An 18,050-nucleotide genomic window follows, 5' to 3' on the forward strand; every position below is an offset into this window, starting at 1 on the left:
ATTGAAACCATATGAAGAAAATTATCCGCGCATGATCTGGAGCTGGGGGCGGTCGTTTCACTCTTAAGCTATGGAGGCATTATTTGTGTGGAGCTACTTTTAAGGTATTTTCTGATCATAAGAGTCTTAAGTATATTTATACTCAGAAAGAGCTTAATATGAGGCAGAGGAGATGGATAGAGTTGATTGGAGATTATGATATGGAGATAGTTTACCATGAAGGGAAGGCTAATGTGGTGGCGGATGCTTTAAGTAGGAAGTCTATTCATGCTTTATGTTTAGCTATATCGCGTATGAAGTTGCTAGGTGAGTTTGAGAAAATGGGGATTAGTGTGATAAGAAAAGGGGATTTAGTTGGGGATTTAACTATTGAGCCAGAGTTGTATGCTGAGATTAAAGAGAAGCAAAAAGGGAACCCAAGGACCAAGAAGTGGCGCACGGCCATGGAGGGTGGCGTGGCGTCACGCTTTGCCGTGGGGGAAGATGACAGGTTGAGGTTCGATGGGAGATGGTCTGTACCTGATGATGAGGAATTGAAAAGAAAGAACTTGACTGAAGCACATTCTACACCATATTCTGTGCATCCTGGAGGAGATAAATTATATAAAGATTTCAAGAAAACTTTCTGGTGGCCTGGGATGAAGAAGGTAAAAGGTGAGCATAAGAGACCACATGGTAAAGTACAGTCTTTAGATGTGACCGAATGGAAGTGGGAGAGCAATTCTATGGACTTTATTGTTGGTTTGCCTCGGACTCAGAAGGGCAATAATATGATTTGGGTGATAGTAGATCGTTTGACTAAGACTAAACACTTTATTCCTATGAAAGATACTTGGAGTAAGGCTGAGTTGGCTAAAGTTTATGTGAGAAATATTGTGAAATTGCATGGAATTCCGAAAGATATAGTTTCTGATCGTGACTCGAGGTTTATTTCTAAATTCTGGCAAGAGCTGCAAGAGTGTATGGGTACAACTTTGAAGATGAGCATTGCATTTCATCTAACGACAGACATGACTATTCAGACTTTAGAGGATATGTTGAGGGCGTGTGTCTTGGAGTTTGGAGGATCTTGGGAGGAGAGGTTAGACTTGATAGATTTTCTTATAATAACAGTTATCATGCTAGCATTGGTATGGACCCTTTTGAAGCTTTATATGGAAGAAAGTATAGGAGTCCAGTCTGTTGGGACGATGTCACTGATGCTGTGACACTGGGGCTGGAGATGATCCAGCAGATGGTTGCATAGGTACACGTGATGAGACAGAAGATGAGAGCTGTAGAGGATCGACAGAAGAGTTATGCTGATTTGAGGAGAAGTGATATTCAGTTTGCTGTAGGAGACAAAGTATTATTGAAAGTGTCACCAATGAAGGGAGTAATGCGTTTTGGCAAGAGAGGGAAACTGTGTCAGAAATACATTGGGCCTTATGAGATTTTAGACAGAGTTGGTGAAGTGGCATATTGTCTTGCACTACCACCAGCTTTGGCAAGAGTTCATAATGTTTTTCATGTTTCACAGTTGAGGAAATATGTAAGTGATCCTACTCATGTGTTAGCAGCTGAGACAGTTGAGATGGATGGAAATTTATCTTATGTGGAGGTGGCTAAGGAGATTTTGGACACAAAAGTGACGAAGACTAGAAATAACGAGATTGCGTTGGTAAAAATTCTTTGGTCTAATCATAATGTAAATGAAGCTACTTGGGAAGCTGAAGTTGAGATAAAAGAGAAGTATATCCCATTTATTTGCTTAAGGTATGTTGGTTACGAGGACATAACATTTTCTTTTACGAGGGTAGAATATAATACCGCGTTTAATTTTGGTCTTAAATGATAATAATTTAGCTAAAGTATGTGTCTTATCATTTAATTGTTTAGTTGGGTAGTGAGGTGTCGCGAACTTCGCGACGATGTTCTTTTTAAAGACGGAAGAGTGTAATACTCCGCATTTTTAATAAATATAATTTATAATTTATAAGGTCTGAATAAATAATAATTGTTGTCGTAAAAAGATAAGAAAACAAAAAAAAATAATACCGGGTACAAAAGACCACGGTTTGACCGTGTAGGTTGACCATGGTTGGACCGAGTGAAGGGGGAATGAAGTATGTGGTTTGGGTGTTATCTATACTGCCTAGATATTTTGATTAGTTTAATAATTTAAGCAATTTCCTAGAACTTTCCACATCCACCTACCAATTTATATATATACCTAACTCATGCCTCACCATCATATTTATTCCACATCAAAAACTCAATATATATATATATATATATATATATATATATATATATATATATATATATATATATATAATTTGTGAGGAAGAGCAATTTTGTGAGACAACTTTAAGACGGAGTTTTCTTCTCGCACTAATTAATTGTGGTAAGTTATTTTATCGCTTCACATCAATTGTTTACGTTTGACCCATTGACCCACACCGTTGACCAGGACCGTGACCGTAGGGATTGTTGACCGACGGGTTGACCACCGTCGGGTCAAGCCGTGTGTGGGGTTGCGTTTGAGACGGTTTTTGCGAGATTGTTTTTGGTAGTTTACATATTAAAGTCATTAATAAGAATAGTTTATAATTATATACTCCCTCCTATTCTATATATTCTTCCCTATTTCCTAAAACGGATTATTCAGGTTTTCTTCCCCTTTCTTATTTTGGAAACTTTTACTCTTATTTTATTCATTTCTCTCTCCTATCACCAAACCCCACCCAACTCTTTTACTCATATTTTATTACTTTTCTTAATATTTTGACCCCACCATTTCTTATTTAACTCATAATTATTCATCCCTCTCTCCAATTACCAAACCCCACCCAACTTTTTACTCTTATTTTATTATTCTCCTTAATTTTCGTGCCCACAAACAAGGGGAAGAATACATAGAATTGGAGGGAGTATAATTTAATTGTTGATTAGGTGGTGGATTTATGGAAGAAATTTTTTAATTTAATTGATTGAATTGGCGAAGATTTGCTAAAGGTAGGTTAACTACTAAACTTTGTTAAATTAGTGAATTGGTGATTTCTTATAAGATGAATTATCATTGTATTCTTGGCATGAGATAAATTGTTGTTGCATAGTCTTGTGATAATTATACCATCCTGAGCCTATTGTTACAGTTGTTGTCTTGAGCATCTTGTAATCATATTATTATCAGTGTTGGTTGGTTCACTGTTGTTAATTGATATTTTAAAAGAGGATTGGCATTGCAATTAAGATGATTTGGTCGGCCAGGCACGGGGACGTAGAAGTGCCGTGGACCTGCGCGGTTTTGGTTGGCTAGGCACGGCGGCGTGGGGTGGCCGTGGACCTGAGCAGTACTAGTGATGTGACGGTGTAATCTTGTGGTGTCGGTTATGGCACACGGTAATGGTACACGGTTATGCCATGTGTGATGGTCTATTGGCTTGAGTTCTTTGGTTATATTTTATTGCAGGTTATCGTATTATTTATTGTTGTTTATTTATCCTACTCAACCTCGTGGTTGACCGTGTATTCGTGAACACCTGTGATGAACCAAATATTGGGGAGAAGATTGATTTCAGGTTAGCTTTGTGATGTGCTGGATGCTTGGAGGGAGCTTGGGACATTGACCTTCGTCAGAGTCTAGAGATCACCTAATTTATTCAGACACTATTTTTATTTCCGCTATAGTTGTATTAAAACGTATTTTTATTATTTATTTATCTCGCTGGAACTTTTGTAAGAAAACCATTTGAGGCACTTTAATTATATCGTCTTAAAGTACCTTGGTAAGTGTTTGTCTTTTATACTTACTACCTCAGACAACTGAGATGGTAACACCTTTATTTATCTGGGAATGTCTTACTAAAGGCTCCTAAATATTTATAATGGTATCGGAGCTAACCCTGTGACCGTGTGGTGAGCATGTGGTCAGGAGTGCCCGGGTCACCCACCTAGCGAGGGAGGATTCTGGGCTTGGCTGCGGCCAGCTTAAGGCAAAACGAGGACGTTGTGTTCTCTAAGTGGGAGAGTTTGTAACACCCCCAGATATTCAGAGGAAAAGTTGTCCCACATTGATAAAGTAAGGAGCTTGTGATATGTTTATAAAGGATTCCACTCCCCACTTAGTAACAAGGCCTTGTGCTTTTGGGCTTAAGTGAGGACAAATAATAGGCCTAAAGGTGCACATATCATCCTATTTGGGTTGTGTTAAGACGGTGGCGGGTCGAGTTGCTATAGTTTCTTCTTACTCAACATGTCAAGAGCTCTCTTCAATTAGCAAATATCATGACCAAGCCATTGGGTGGTTCAGCTCATCATTCTCTTTATGTTAAGCTAGGACTTGATCTTGGACCATACAGTCCAGCTGGTGTGGGGTGTGTGTGTGGGGTGGGGGGAGGGGGTATGAACTAACTAAGGTTGTTATAAGCTTAGTTAGTTGTTACAAGGTTGTTATAAAGTAGTTAGTCGGTTAAGAGTTTGTTAGACTAGCTATATGATCTTCCTATATATATAAAGGAGGTTCCTCATTGTACAACACACCGTTTTATGAATACAAAAGTATATTTCCTACAATTCTCTTCTATTCTCTCTTATACAATCATCATCTACAATACTTTTAGTATATCTTCATCTTATCATCATCATAAAGATGAAGGTTCAGAGGTCGACATGCTTCCATGTATACTCCTTACTCCATCATTATCAAGTGGCCACAGACGGATTACGGTACTATTTTTATCTCTCTCATTGGTCCTTTAGAATTGAATTAAGTAAAATTCCATCAAGGATTGATGTTTGATGTTTATGTTTATTGTTGTAGTCGTTGTTAATTTATGGTTTAGAATTGTATACTGCCATGAAATTAAACAATAATGAGAGCTTTAATTGATTTTGAATCGGTAAGTTCAGCATTTTGGGTTGATTTTATGTAGGCTGTTAGTTTGCGGATTCGTGATTGATAAACACTGGTGGGTGTGGGTAGAAATTACGTTCCCAACTATTTAAGCGAGTTGTTATGAAGGAATTAAATTACTGGTATTCTGTAATTAATACCATTTTTATTTTATATGCTGATTAACAGCTTTTTGAGACAACAAGTTAGTGGCGAAAGGCTGGGAGTGGGACGGAAACATGAAGCGAAGAGATAATGCCTCTATTTGAGCCCATGAATATAAGATACAAAGGTTCACATATAGATAACTTCTTAGCTTTCCATCCTAATAATGAATTATTATCAAAAAACATATCTCTGAACTCTAATTCGAAAACTCATAATGTCTTTTATTTCTAGGCCACTACTAGTTTGAGGCAGTTGTCATGTGATGCAGTAGAAAAAATACTGCAAGAAATATGTCCTTTTCCGTCTTTTAACTTTTATTCATGAAGACATGTGAGCTGTGGTTAAATCTTGTCATTTGGAATAGTGTCTTCGGATTTAGGAAGAGGTGATGCTTATATGTTGGCACTTGGACCAGTAGGATAAGCCATGGAAGGCATAAGGGTATGAGAAGACTTAGATTTCTTGGAGATACATATTATTCCTAGCCTTGTTGTACTTCTTAGGCAATTGATAGTGGGGTGGATTTAGGATTTGTGTAATACCCGCATCTTTAGGGACCCGTGGACTCGACCTAGTAAATGTCACTCGGTCGGGCGGTCGAGTGTAGTGATACTCAACTGAGTGCAGCGTACTCGGTTGAGTATGTTATGTACTCGACCGAGCATCTTGGCGTCAACATGATATAACATTAGTCAGAGGTGGCGACTTAAAACATTTTCGTAAAACATTTCATTCATTTTCTTAAGCCTAAATTCAAACTCTTCTCTCTAGTCCTTCATCTCCCTACCTCCTTGACCCTCACCATAAACCTTGTTCCGGGAAGAGCATGACATGAGCGCGAATTCACGGGTCGAATCTCTCTCATCGTCGGAGTCTAGATGTCCTTGCGGTAAGTTTGTGAATACTGATTATTTAGTTATTGGATTCGATTAGCGTAGTGATAAGGTATAATCGATGGTTGTAGGCGACAATGACAATGCTTGCTACCTGTGAACATGGTGGTTGCTAATGCTTTGGAATCGCTAAAGGTAGGGTTTCCCTACTCACTCTCCTATATGATTAATTATAAGTGACGTAGTGTTGTGTTATTTTTTCATTGATGTGGAAGTATTATGGTATTGTGATATTATTGACATTGTTGGTATTTAATGTTGAGCCATTTTCGGGAGGTGGTCTTCACTCCTATGTTCACTCCTTGTGGCTCCCGTCACAAGGAGGATGTGCACATTAATAATATGGGTTCACTCGTTGTGATGAGCGGGGGTTTAGGTGGCAAGGATGCAGTCTACTACTGGAGGTGTGGATACCTGTTGCTATAGGTAACCTGGATGGGCTACTCGTTGAGATGAGAGCCAGATGATTTGGTGGTGTTCGGAGTTGACACTGATGTGTGTGTATCCGTATGTTTCTGTGTAGTTCTGCAGTGCACTCTTGTGAGATCCCTGAAAAAATCTCTTTTTTAAAATAAATAATATGGAGGAGTTGCCAGTATGTTTTATAAAAAAACATGCAAAAACAATTTTAACGGAAAATGCCCCTTTTGATCCCTGATATGGGGACTGATCCGTCATCCCAGCCTTAACCAAAGATTACAGATTCGGAGGTAAATGTACAACCAGGGAAGGTGTTAGGCACCCGGGCCGCCCATCAAACTGACGGCCTCTACTATTTATTCATGATATTATATATTTGACGAAATTAAGACAAAGAAAAAAAAAGTTAAAACAAATTTTATATAAGACGATATGAATTATATACAAGACAAATTAACTAAGTTAGTTTATATAAAATTATACAAATAATACGATAACTAAAGAAAATAAATAAAAGAATGGCAATAATAAGAGTAAAGAAAACTTATTTGAATTGGTACCATCAGGCCTGTATGGATGGGATGATGACTATTAATGAATTTCAACTTTGTTGTAAATTAATGGCTCTTATGCGCTTACATAGAAATTGGGGGGATTTTAATTTGTGTGATTTGATTTGAAACTGGGATAGTATATTTGAGACAGAGTATATTTCTGGGATCTGGGTTGATTTTGTGTATCTCGTGGTGATTCTCCTTGTCTTTCGTCTGTTTTATTGTCCCCGTGATCCCTCGTAATTTCTGTCCCGGTCCTGAATCCCGCCCTTTTGTTGCGTTGCTTTGTGTGCTATTTATCGCACACCGTGTTAGAGTTTGGATCATACTGAAATTCGTGGTCTTGAAAGATAAATTTTCAAGCATCGGGAGAGTCCAACAACTACTTTGCTAAGCTTTTATGGAGTAAATCCATGATAACCGTGTGTTTCATGCACAATATTTCCTTGCATGATCACACCAACTACCATATTTTATTATTATACTCCGTATGTATTTATAGTGACAAAATTAATTGTGTATTTGTTTAACCAACTGCAATTTGGATTGAAAATGATAAAATAGTGAACAAAGCCCACGATTTAGCGAACGCATTTTTCGTCCTATACTTTGTATTGGTTTTGGGCCAATAGACGTCACTTAGTAATTCCCAAAAAATAACTCGAGTTTTATCAAATGGTTACTTAATACGAAATGGGCTGAATAGGAATAAAGGGTGGTCTTAGGTAGGGATGGCAATGGACCGGATCTGGGTAGGATCAGATAGGATCCAGATCCATATCCGCTACACCAACGTTGGATCCATATCCGACCCATATCCGGCGGATCCAAATTTTCCAGATCCATATCCAGATCCATTTTCAAATAAGTAGATCCACATCCAACCCATATCCACGGGGTCCGAAAAATTAGGATCCATATCCTATCCATCAGGGTCCGGATTCGCGGATCTAAATAGGGTCCAGGATCAGTTGCCATCTCTAGTCTTAGGCCATTTTATATGGGTTATGGGAAATAAGTGTAAAAAGCCTTTAATTATAACATTGTCAATTTTCACATTAGTCATTTAATTTTAGCCTCATCATCTGGTACTCGCAAGGCTAGTAGACAACTTTAAGGTGTCTACAGAAGCCCCCACTCTGACCGAGTCTGAGTAAGACGAAGGTTAAAGTAGTCCGGTCGGGACATATAAAGGATAAGAAATGTACCTGGGTCTCTTACATTACCTGTCTTGAGTAGCTGGAATATGGATAGTAGAACTGGTCCAGCAAAACTTGTCTTGCTGATCTGGAATCTGGAAGCTGGAACTGGTGTAACGAAACTTTATTTCGCTAGTCTGGAATCTGGTCTCTGAAAACTGGTATAGCGAAACTTTGTTTAGCTGGTCTGGAATCTGGTCTCTGAAATCTGATTTCACAAGCTCAAATACGTGTTAGGGCCTGCCGACCGAGAAATTCAAAATTTTATTTTGAAAAGAGATTAGAATATAAAATCTCATTTTACAAACTAGGATTTGCAAAATTTTATTTCACAAAAAGGCAAGTTCAAAAAATTTTATTTTAAGAACTCAGATGCATGTCAGGGCTTGCCGACCAATTTATTTGAAAATTGCAAAATTTTATTTCGCAAAAAGGTAAGTTCAGGAAATTTTATTTTAAGAATTCGGATGCATGTCAGGGCCTGCCAACCAATTGATTTGAAAAGTGCAAAATTTTATTTCGCAAAAAGATAAGTTCAAAAAATTTTATTTTAAGAACTCATATGCATCTCAGGGCCTGCCGACCAAGGAATTCAAAATTTATTTAAAAAAAAAAGCTATACTTGAAATCGCAAAATATTATTTCACGATACTGGCCGGAGAATTGCAAAATTTTATTTCGCAAAAACTTTAGAGTAAAAATTTTTACAATCATTGACTTTGAAATTTGCAAAATTTTATTTTACGAGAAAAAATGAGACTTTATGAGAAAGGCCCCATTTTGGATGAATCTGGAAGATGAATGACAAAGTAGTCGACTGGAATGGTTATTGACAAATATTGACACATAGAATGCAAATGCATGTCCTAGATATGATGCTATGATGAATGCAAAACTTGAGTTTTTGAAAACATTTGAAATGAGTTTTGAAAAGAAGTATTTTTTTTAAAATATTTTGAAAATGATGGGGTTTGACCCAAATGTGACTCAAGTAGAAAGACTCACTGGATACTCTGAAAGTAACCTCTAACAAATTCTCTTGTGTAGAGAATGTGTATAATTTTTACTTGACCTGTTAATTTGAGTTATATTTTGACGAGTTATGCCCTCTTTAAAGTAACAAGCTCTACTAATTACGCAAAACTAATACAATAGAAACAAAATACTTTTTTGACCCTACAAATTTAGTGTACATCCCCCGAATTCTTAAACGCTAAACGAGGGTGATAAATGGAATGGAGTAGAAGGTTTTATGGTGTCAGAAGACACTGGAGATCTGTGTGCCTCTCTCACTCACCTAAATGAATGAAAGGATCGTCCCAAGAGAAATAGAGACAATTGAAGAGTCTATCGATCCGAAATACTCAAGAGGGGGGGGGGGGGGGAGGGAATTGAGGATTAAAAACTTCGCCTACTTTTTCAAAGGTTTGTTTGAGCGTAAGGATTGATTACTTATGTAAAGTTTATTGATCAAACTTTAACCAAGTAATTAATCGAATTGAAAGAGCACGAAATAAACGAAAGAGAAAGAGAGACACACGGATTTTTGAAGTGGTTCAGTTTCAGAAATCGAAACCTACGTCCACTATTCTCGATTAATAAATTTAGTACCTTTCTACGAATTACAAATTTACTAACCCAACTCGTACAACTAACCCTAGTTGTAACTCAAGTGAGTATCGTTAAATACTCGAGTGACTAACTTACGTTAATAAGAGAGCACTAATGATTCCACTAATTTATTCACGTTAATAAACGAGTAAGAATTCAATTAAGCACTATTATCTTATAACGATAACAATAAGAATGAATGCACAAGTTAATAAAATACACGATCTTTTTGAAAAATAACAAAACGGTTTTCTTGCTTTAAAACTGTAATACCCCGTAATTTAGTAAATGTGATATTAATAATTTATACATTTTTAAATAATTAATTACAGCAATTATAATTAATAAATCAAAATAAGACGAAAAATATAATAAAATAATAAATGAGTTGGGAAAGGAGATGGGCCGAGTAAATTGGAAGTGTAAATGGGCAAAGCTTGTGTAGTAGTTGTATAGCCCATGTAGAATAATAATAATAATAATAGTGATCATATTTTATAATAATAATAGTAATAAGGTAATTACGTAGTTTCTTAATTGCTCTCTTATAGATCTAAACCTACCCTATAAATAGAGATAAATACATTCCCCTAGTTTATCATATGTAAATTGAAAATTTGAGAGAAGAGGAGGAGACGTAGAAGGAATAAAGACGGAATTTACATCGCTAATTAACTCGAGGTAAGACCGTCTCATGTATACTCTTTGCTACGCTATAACTTATAAACTAAACCACCGTAGGACAAGCCGTGACCATAGTTGTGACCGTGGACAACCAGGAACCCCTGATGACCTGATTAGACCACCGTTGACCATTTGGAGAGGGTGGTTCCAGGCGAGTTTCAAGGGGTGGTTGCATTACGGGTTTTGTGTTGTTTTAAACCCGTTCTTAAGAGTGACTGACCTGGGTTGTTTAGGGGAGATACGTAGGGTGTAGTCGACCACCTTGGGTGGTATGGGTCGTTTTATAATGGTGGGTTGCGGTGGTGGTGGCCGGAAATTCGAAGGTGAGAGTTTAGGTCGTATTTAGGAGTAAAACTCAGATTTACACCCCTTGCCGTGACTCGTACCCGGGTTGGTTGGGACGTTGGAGGAGAGGCGAGTTGATTGGTGGTGGTTGTAGGGTCCGAGGTGGGACCATGGTGGCAGGGTGGCCGGAAAAGCGTCAAACAGGGGAGGGGTTATAAGGGTATTGTTACTGCTGCTGCCGGGTCTGGTGGGTTGTCGTGAGTTGTGCCTGGTGGTGGGACCACCGTGGGTCAAGGGAGACCACGGTTGACAGGTCAGTCGTATACCTATAAAAAATAACTAACTAAACTAACTATATAGCTAGGGAAGTCAGGTCGTTCTCCTCAGGGAGGCAAGATATCTATAAAGAGTCCGTCTATTTGGTCACAAAATGGGGGGGGGGGGGTTTGTAAATTGATTTTCTAAACTAAAGGTGTAAAAGAAATAGAAGCAAGGAAAGTGCAGTAAAGGCAGAAAGTATAGATAAACTATCAATAAAGAAGGGACATGTCAGGATTTCGGTTCACTACGGTAGTCCAGTGACTCAACTGTAAATAACTTAGATAAATTACTGTGAGACGGATATGGATAGGTCCTTCCGGTCCACTTTCTATCCTAGATTTCCACTAACTTAACTTCCGTCCTCGTCAGGGTAGTCTACTGTTCATAGCAGGTCTATTTAGTCCAATCTTCCGATCCAGGATTAAATTTAACCAGATTAAAAGGTGACTCAGAAGCGTGCACTCAACTAAGTTGGTAAATACAGTTATATTGCCATGGGGACAGAATCTCACAAATAATTCATCTAACCTACTCACTACATCGTCACATTTCTACAGTAGATCCCCTAATCCCAACATGAAATGATTTAGCTACTCATGCTATTAATATTATCAAAACTAATAACAATGAAATAACTAACATTAAACATGATGAAATAATAATGAAATTGCATAAATAAAGATTAGGGCAGGAATTAAAAAGGAACGAAACAAGTAATTAAAGCAAATGATTGAAAGATTACGATTAAAATAGAGTAAGAGATTACAATCGCAAGAATCCGGCGTAAAGAACAACTAAATCCGAGCGAGAAAATCCGGAAGCAAAAGTTACAGTAGAGAGGAAAAAGCAACATAGTCTTTTTGCAGTGAAAGATGGAAAATAAAAGATAATCAGATTATTAGATGCCTAATGACCTAATTAATGTACGTTTAAATAGAAAAATGCTAAGTCCAATAGCTAAAAACAAGTTCACGGACTAATTAAAGCCTATGGAAGAAAAAACCAATCGATCGAGCAGTCTGAAACAGCTCGATCGAGTACTTCTCCAGGCAATCTACTCGATCGAGTAACTCAGCCACAAAAACCACTCGATCGACCAATAAAAGGGCTCGATCGAGTGTTCTTCCTCTGAAACAGCTTCAACTCGTAGTTGACTTAACTTGTCTACTTGAATCAGTTTAATGCAACAAAAATTAGTAGTTACAGATATGCAGTCAATACGCAAACGAGTTATAAGTTGTTTAGAAATATAGCCGACCTATCGACCTTGCAAGACCAACAAAATCGGACTCTCACGTGGTCACTCTTCTCTCATGAAGCAAAGGGTGAATAATACATGTGAAAGAGAGAAAGAGAAACAGTCACTCACCTAACTGCGACCTACATAGCATGCATGCAACAAAAATGAAAGACAATTCAAGTACCAATGCACACACTCCAACCAATAATGTCCGTCACAGCCGAGGGCTTACAAATGATATGGGAATAGTGAGGTTCAGGTGAGAAAAGGCAAAACAAGTTATGGAAATGTGGAGGTAAAAGCGCCAAGCTAGTTCCTAAACAGGACCATATAAGACCGTCCGAATCTCAACTGACTGAAAAATAAAGTACAAGTGCCCTTTATTTGGCACACAACTTACTAATCACATACACTATCTCCTCAAAAATATGGAATAAGAACGGAGGAGTTAGACGGTCACAAACTTCCCTTTTTTAATACCGTCTAAATGAATCAACTGATACAAAACAAATATTATTTTCAACCTTTTTTTTTTCATTTTTATGACATACGTGAATTATACATTTTTTTCATTTTTTTTTCTTCTCTTTTTTTTTCTATTCTATTCACATTTCTCCTTTTTTTTTTCAATTCTTTTTTTTCTTTTCTCCTTCCTTTATTTACACCAACTCCAATCAAAATGATACGGGCCAAACTGTAGACGGAAAATCATACCACAAAAGACATACTAAACTAGCTTGACTAGGCAGGCTCAGTTTGGGTTGTAGCTAATGGGTCAAAATGGCAAGTTTTGGCTTAAGTGGAGCTAAATGGGTGAAAAATATAAGAAAAGGGGAAAATTTGCAAGCACCTCCCTGCATGTGACAACCGACCACAAACCCGAATGTGTGCATTTGACAAGAAATCGAATGTCATAAAAGTGCAAAAATGATGGACATGCTATGCAAGGAGTACTACTCTCAATTCCTAATGAACTGGTCATGAATGTCACCAGTTATGGGCTCTAAATCTCAGAAATTGTAAAGTAGGTTGCCAATTTATAAGGTCAAGTCTAAACAGTCAGCTATATTTGAACAAGAACTCGTAGACTATGCGTATGACAAAGCTAATAACTGTCAATGAAAGTGCAAGGCTCAAGTAAAATGACAAGTTATAGTGCAATGTCATCACAGAAATCACCCGTTCCGACTCAACCTATATGCAAAAATAAACGTGAATATTTTTTTGAATTTTTGAATTTTCTAATTTTTCGGTTTTTTTATTTAAATTTTATGAAATTAATAAACAATGGGAGCTGAAAATATAAACGTGAATGCCAAACAAATGCAAATGTAGACTCAAAAGGATGCAATAGCCTCCCCAAACCAAAATGGACAACGCCCTCGTTGTCCTCCAGCATACACCAGCAGATATAGACAGGGGAACGGGAATATACAACCAATAAAGAATAAAAAAAAATAAAATAAAATGGAGACAAAAGAAATAAAAGAGCGAGAATAAACATACAAAAGACAAACTTCCCAAACCACTGGCTGGCGGGAAGTGAGTAGACCAGCAGCTACTCGTCAGCCTCCTCCGTCACGTCCTCCACCGTCACAGTGTAGTCCGGGTCTACCTCCTACTCTCTCCTCCTCCTCTGCTCAGCTCGAGCTCTCTCCGCTGCTGCCGCCGGGTCCTCGTCCTCTTCCTCCTCCTCATTAGCAGGCTCCGGGTACCCCTCAGCTGGGTACCGGTAAAAGGAAGGGTGTGGCCAACTGTAATACTACGGATTTTCTTTGGTGACTACTCGACCGAGTAGAGCCTACTCGGCCGAGTAGTGCTGTTGTTGTAGTCTGTTTTGGTTCTGCCGAGGAATACTCGGCCGAGTATAGTGAATACTCGACCGAGTAGAGGATACTCGGCCGAGTATACACTTTACTCGACCGAGTATCCGGTCTGGCGAAGCGTATTTTGACGGTTTGATTAGGGAATGTTTAGGGTTATTTTTATATCCCGCGTCAGTTTCTAAAACCTTATTTCAAACTTCATCATTTTTACGATTACCCTAATCACTTCCTAATCATTCCCTTGCATCGTGGTGTGTGCAATCTTCGTGGTTCTTGTGTATAATTCTTCATTCTACTGTTGGTAAGTTATATTTCTATGTTGTTTGTATTCTTTGGGGTTACTGTTTGCATATATGGAATTGGGAATATGGGGGATTGTGCAATGTGTAATTGTGTTATGTGATCATTGTATAGGAGAAGACTTCGTAGATGAGCCTTTCTGATTGTCCGAGTTTTGAGCTACTGTTGATTGTTAAGGTAGGGTTCTCCCTACTCAGTTTACTTTTCATTGTTAAGACATGCTTGTTGTGTTATTTGTTATCTGCTGATCATCGGAGTATGGGCGTTGTTGTGGCGGTGTTGATGTGGAGAGGTGGTGACAGTTGTGATACTGTGTGGTTGTGATTGTGGTGGAGTCACTTGTGGGAGTGGCTTTACACCCTAGTTCGCCCTCCGTGGAACCCGCAACGGGGGGGATGTGCACATTAAGGGACATAGATTGTTAGTCGCTCATTGATGAGCTGGACTAGGTGGGATCGGCTGCGGTCACCCACTGGCGGCGAGGATTACCAGTTGCGATGGGTAATCTGGCAGGGCTACACACTTCGGTGTGTAGTCGGTTACTGTGTGAGATCGGGAGACTGGGGTTGGAGGATGATTAGTTGGTTATCTTGTTGTTTGTCTTATATTGATTGAGTAATACTGACCCCGTTGTTGTTTGTGGAATCTGCGGTGATCCATTCGTGGATGGTGAGCAGACTTAACAGGTTCTGATTGGTGAGCTTGGGACAGTCATGGGAAACTTTTCATCACCAGTCGTAGCATCACTGTCCGAGTCTTAGTTTTGATTTCTTAGTTGTCAGACATTGGTTTATTTTATGTAACAGTTTGGGATTTGGTCGATGTAAACTTTTATACTTTATGGTACTTTAATAAATGTGCTCAATTCAGACGCTTTTGATATGTACTAACCTCGGGCAACCGAGATGGTAACACACTTTCATGGTAGGGTGGTCCTGGTAAGGCACCTTGGTATGAGGGGGTGTTACAAAGTGGTATCAGAGCCGAAGATTCCGACACCTAAACAAATGAATCTAATGAACTTAGGGAGTCTAAATAAAATGAACCCGGGGAGAGTTGTTTGGAGCTACCGCAAAGACTCGGCAGACGTCCCGGAGTCGCAATTTGGCCCTCATTAACTCGAGCCGGTCACATGGGGGAGAGTGTTGAGAAATGTGTCTTGCATGTGCATGTATGTGAAGATTTATGTTGATAATAAGTAAGGGTTGGAGGTTTATATGTGGGAGTCGTCAATTTGATGATTGGAAAAGTAGTAGAAGGACGGGTGTGCGAAATTTTGAGTTATTTGTTAGCCTGTGAATGAGTGGTATGGCTGTATGTTTATAACGTGGCATTTAAGTTCATGTTGATTTATGTTCGATGAGGGAATAGAAAGCATAATAGGGGACTTTTACTGTATTAACCCGTCTTTAGTATGGCTCGGCCGAGCAGGGCAGGTACTCGACCGTGTAGGGAGTACTCGGCCGAGTAACCAAGCACTCGACCAAGTGTTGTTTGGCAGTGAGTAACAATGGCTACTGTACGTGTTTACTCGACCGCGTAAATGGTGTATTCGACCGAGTAGTGACCACTCGGCCGAGTATTGTTTTTACTCGGCCGAGTATTCTTTCTGGGTTTTTGATGATAGCTACTGAAGTCGATTACTCGACCGAGTATCTGGGATACTCGATCGAGTAGTCGTTACTCGACCGAGTGTCGTCGTATACTCGGCCGCGTGTTCCTTTGGCGTAAGATTGTTACATTTTGAGCCGTAGGCTTTTGTGCTTACTTTTTCTTGTTTCTTATCAGCTCAAAATGCCGCCCAAAAGGACCCCCGCACAGATCCAAGCTTCTGAGATGACTCTTGATGAGGTTGCTCGCATGATTGAGCAACAAGAGGCTCTCCTTGAAGCTCTCAAAAATGTGGGAAAGGGGAATGAGAAGTCGATGGATGCTACTCACTCAAAGATCATCATCGCCGCTTCAACCCTCCCACATATGAAGGGGTGGGTGAACCAAAGCTGCTCGAGAAGTGGCACCGTGAGATTGAAGCTCTCATGGAAATGGTTAAGTGCCCCGAGGACATGATCGTTGAACATGTAGTATACTACCTGAGAGGCGAAGCTGCAGTTTGGTGGCAAAATTTCAAGGAGGATGCTAGAGCTTATTACCAGGCTGAGGGTCTGGGAGCTATTCCTTGGTCCGGGTTGACGAGCGCTATGAGAGAGCAGTTTGTGCCGGAGCATATCCGACACAAGATGAGATCCGAGTTTGATTCCTTCACCATGACTGAGGAGATGACAGTCACTGACTAGTATCATGAGTTTCTGGAGCTATCTCGTTATGTTGACGACATGCAGCTAGGACCGAGGGGTTTAGCTCTCCGTTTTGAGAGGGGTTTATCTGCCAAGATCGTGAGTCGTATGCCAGCTGGGGTTGCTACTGACCTCAAGGAAGTGTACCTGAGAGCGGGCCAAGCTAAGAGAATGGTAGATCTCTCAAGAGAGATTGATGAGAGGGCTGCTGCTGAAAAGAGGAAGGCTGACAGTGGAAGCAACAGTCAGTCGGCCAACAAGAAAGAGAACTTCAACCATGCAAAGGCTTTTTCTGGTGGAGCTGGTTTCTCGGGGGGATCTCGTGGATGGGGAAAGAATGGAGGTCGGAGTGTGAGTGACAACTCTAGCCTTATATGCTTCAACTGTGGTGGTGTAGGCCATATGAGACGGGAATCCACGAGTTACAGGCCCGGCACTGGTTCTAGAGCTTGGCAAGGGAATTTCTCTCAGGGCCAACTCAGAGCTTTCCTAGTAACCGACCGGAAGGTTCATGGGGAAACAGAAGTGGACAGGGCTACCAGGGCAGTTATAACCGCAGTGGTGGTGGGTCATATCAACGTCAGAACAACAGCACCACCCAGGATTCAACAGCCAAGCCAAGTACCTCCAATGCATCAGTTCAAGGTGGAGGACAGAAAAACAGTGGGAAGCTTTTCATGATGGACAAACAGGAAGCACAGGATGATGCTCATGTAGTTACTGGTACCTTTCTTGTTCATAATGTACCATCCTTTGTTTTGTTTGATTCATAGGCTACACACTCTTTTGTGTCTAAGAGTCATGCCATGTCTATGGGTTTGGGTAAGTTTGAGGTTGTAAAAGATGATGTGTTCATACCTTCAGGGGAGTCTATGTCGTGTCTCAAGTTGTATAAGGGTGTGTCCATGGTGGTTGGATGGGTAGATTTACCGATAGTTCTGTTAAAGTTTCCTATGGATGGGTTTGAGGTGATTGTCGGGATGGATTGGCTGGGTAAGTATGATGCCAGGATAGATTGTCGGCAAAAGAGAGTGTCTTTAAAGGATCCTAAGGGTGTTAGGGTGTCTTATAGAGGGTTTGTGGTAAAACCTAAGTGTAAGTTCATAGCTGTGATGACTTTAAAGTCATGTTTGAGGAAGAAGTGTCCCTTGATTCTCTGTCATGTGAGAGATCACCGAGTAGAGCCGCTGACAGCTTCTGAGATATCTGTGGTGAGAGAGTTCGAAGATGTCGTTCCTGAGGAGATACCGAGTTTGCCTCCCAAGAGGGATGTTGATTTCAGCGTGGAGCTTAAACCGGGAACATGTCTGATATCCAAAGCACCTTACCGTATGGCACCTAAAGAGTTAGCGGAGTTGAAAAAGCAGATACATAAGTTG

At 39.6% G+C, this 18,050-nt stretch overlaps 1 protein-coding gene and 1 long non-coding RNA gene across 2 annotated transcripts; both read left to right on the forward strand.

Moving 5' to 3' along the window:
• The first annotated feature begins 1,267 nt into the window (after positions 1-1,267).
• Positions 1,268-1,834, forward strand: LOC141628595 (uncharacterized). The gene has a single exon (XM_074441714.1). It carries the CDS (start codon positions 1,268-1,270, stop codon positions 1,832-1,834), a length of 567 nt encoding a protein of 188 aa, XP_074297815.1.
• A 2,586-nt stretch (positions 1,835-4,420) lies between these two features.
• Positions 4,421-15,234, forward strand: LOC141627343 (uncharacterized). Its single transcript, XR_012536911.1, has 3 exons — positions 4,421-4,710; positions 14,492-14,554; positions 15,055-15,234. It is a non-coding gene; the product is annotated as an uncharacterized LOC141627343 (long non-coding RNA).
• Positions 15,235-18,050: the final 2,816 nt, after the last annotated feature.

The sequence above is a fragment of the Silene latifolia genome, chromosome Y (assembly GCF_048544455.1).
Source record: "Silene latifolia isolate original U9 population chromosome Y, ASM4854445v1, whole genome shotgun sequence".
Taxonomy (NCBI): Eukaryota; Viridiplantae; Streptophyta; class Magnoliopsida; order Caryophyllales; family Caryophyllaceae; genus Silene; species Silene latifolia.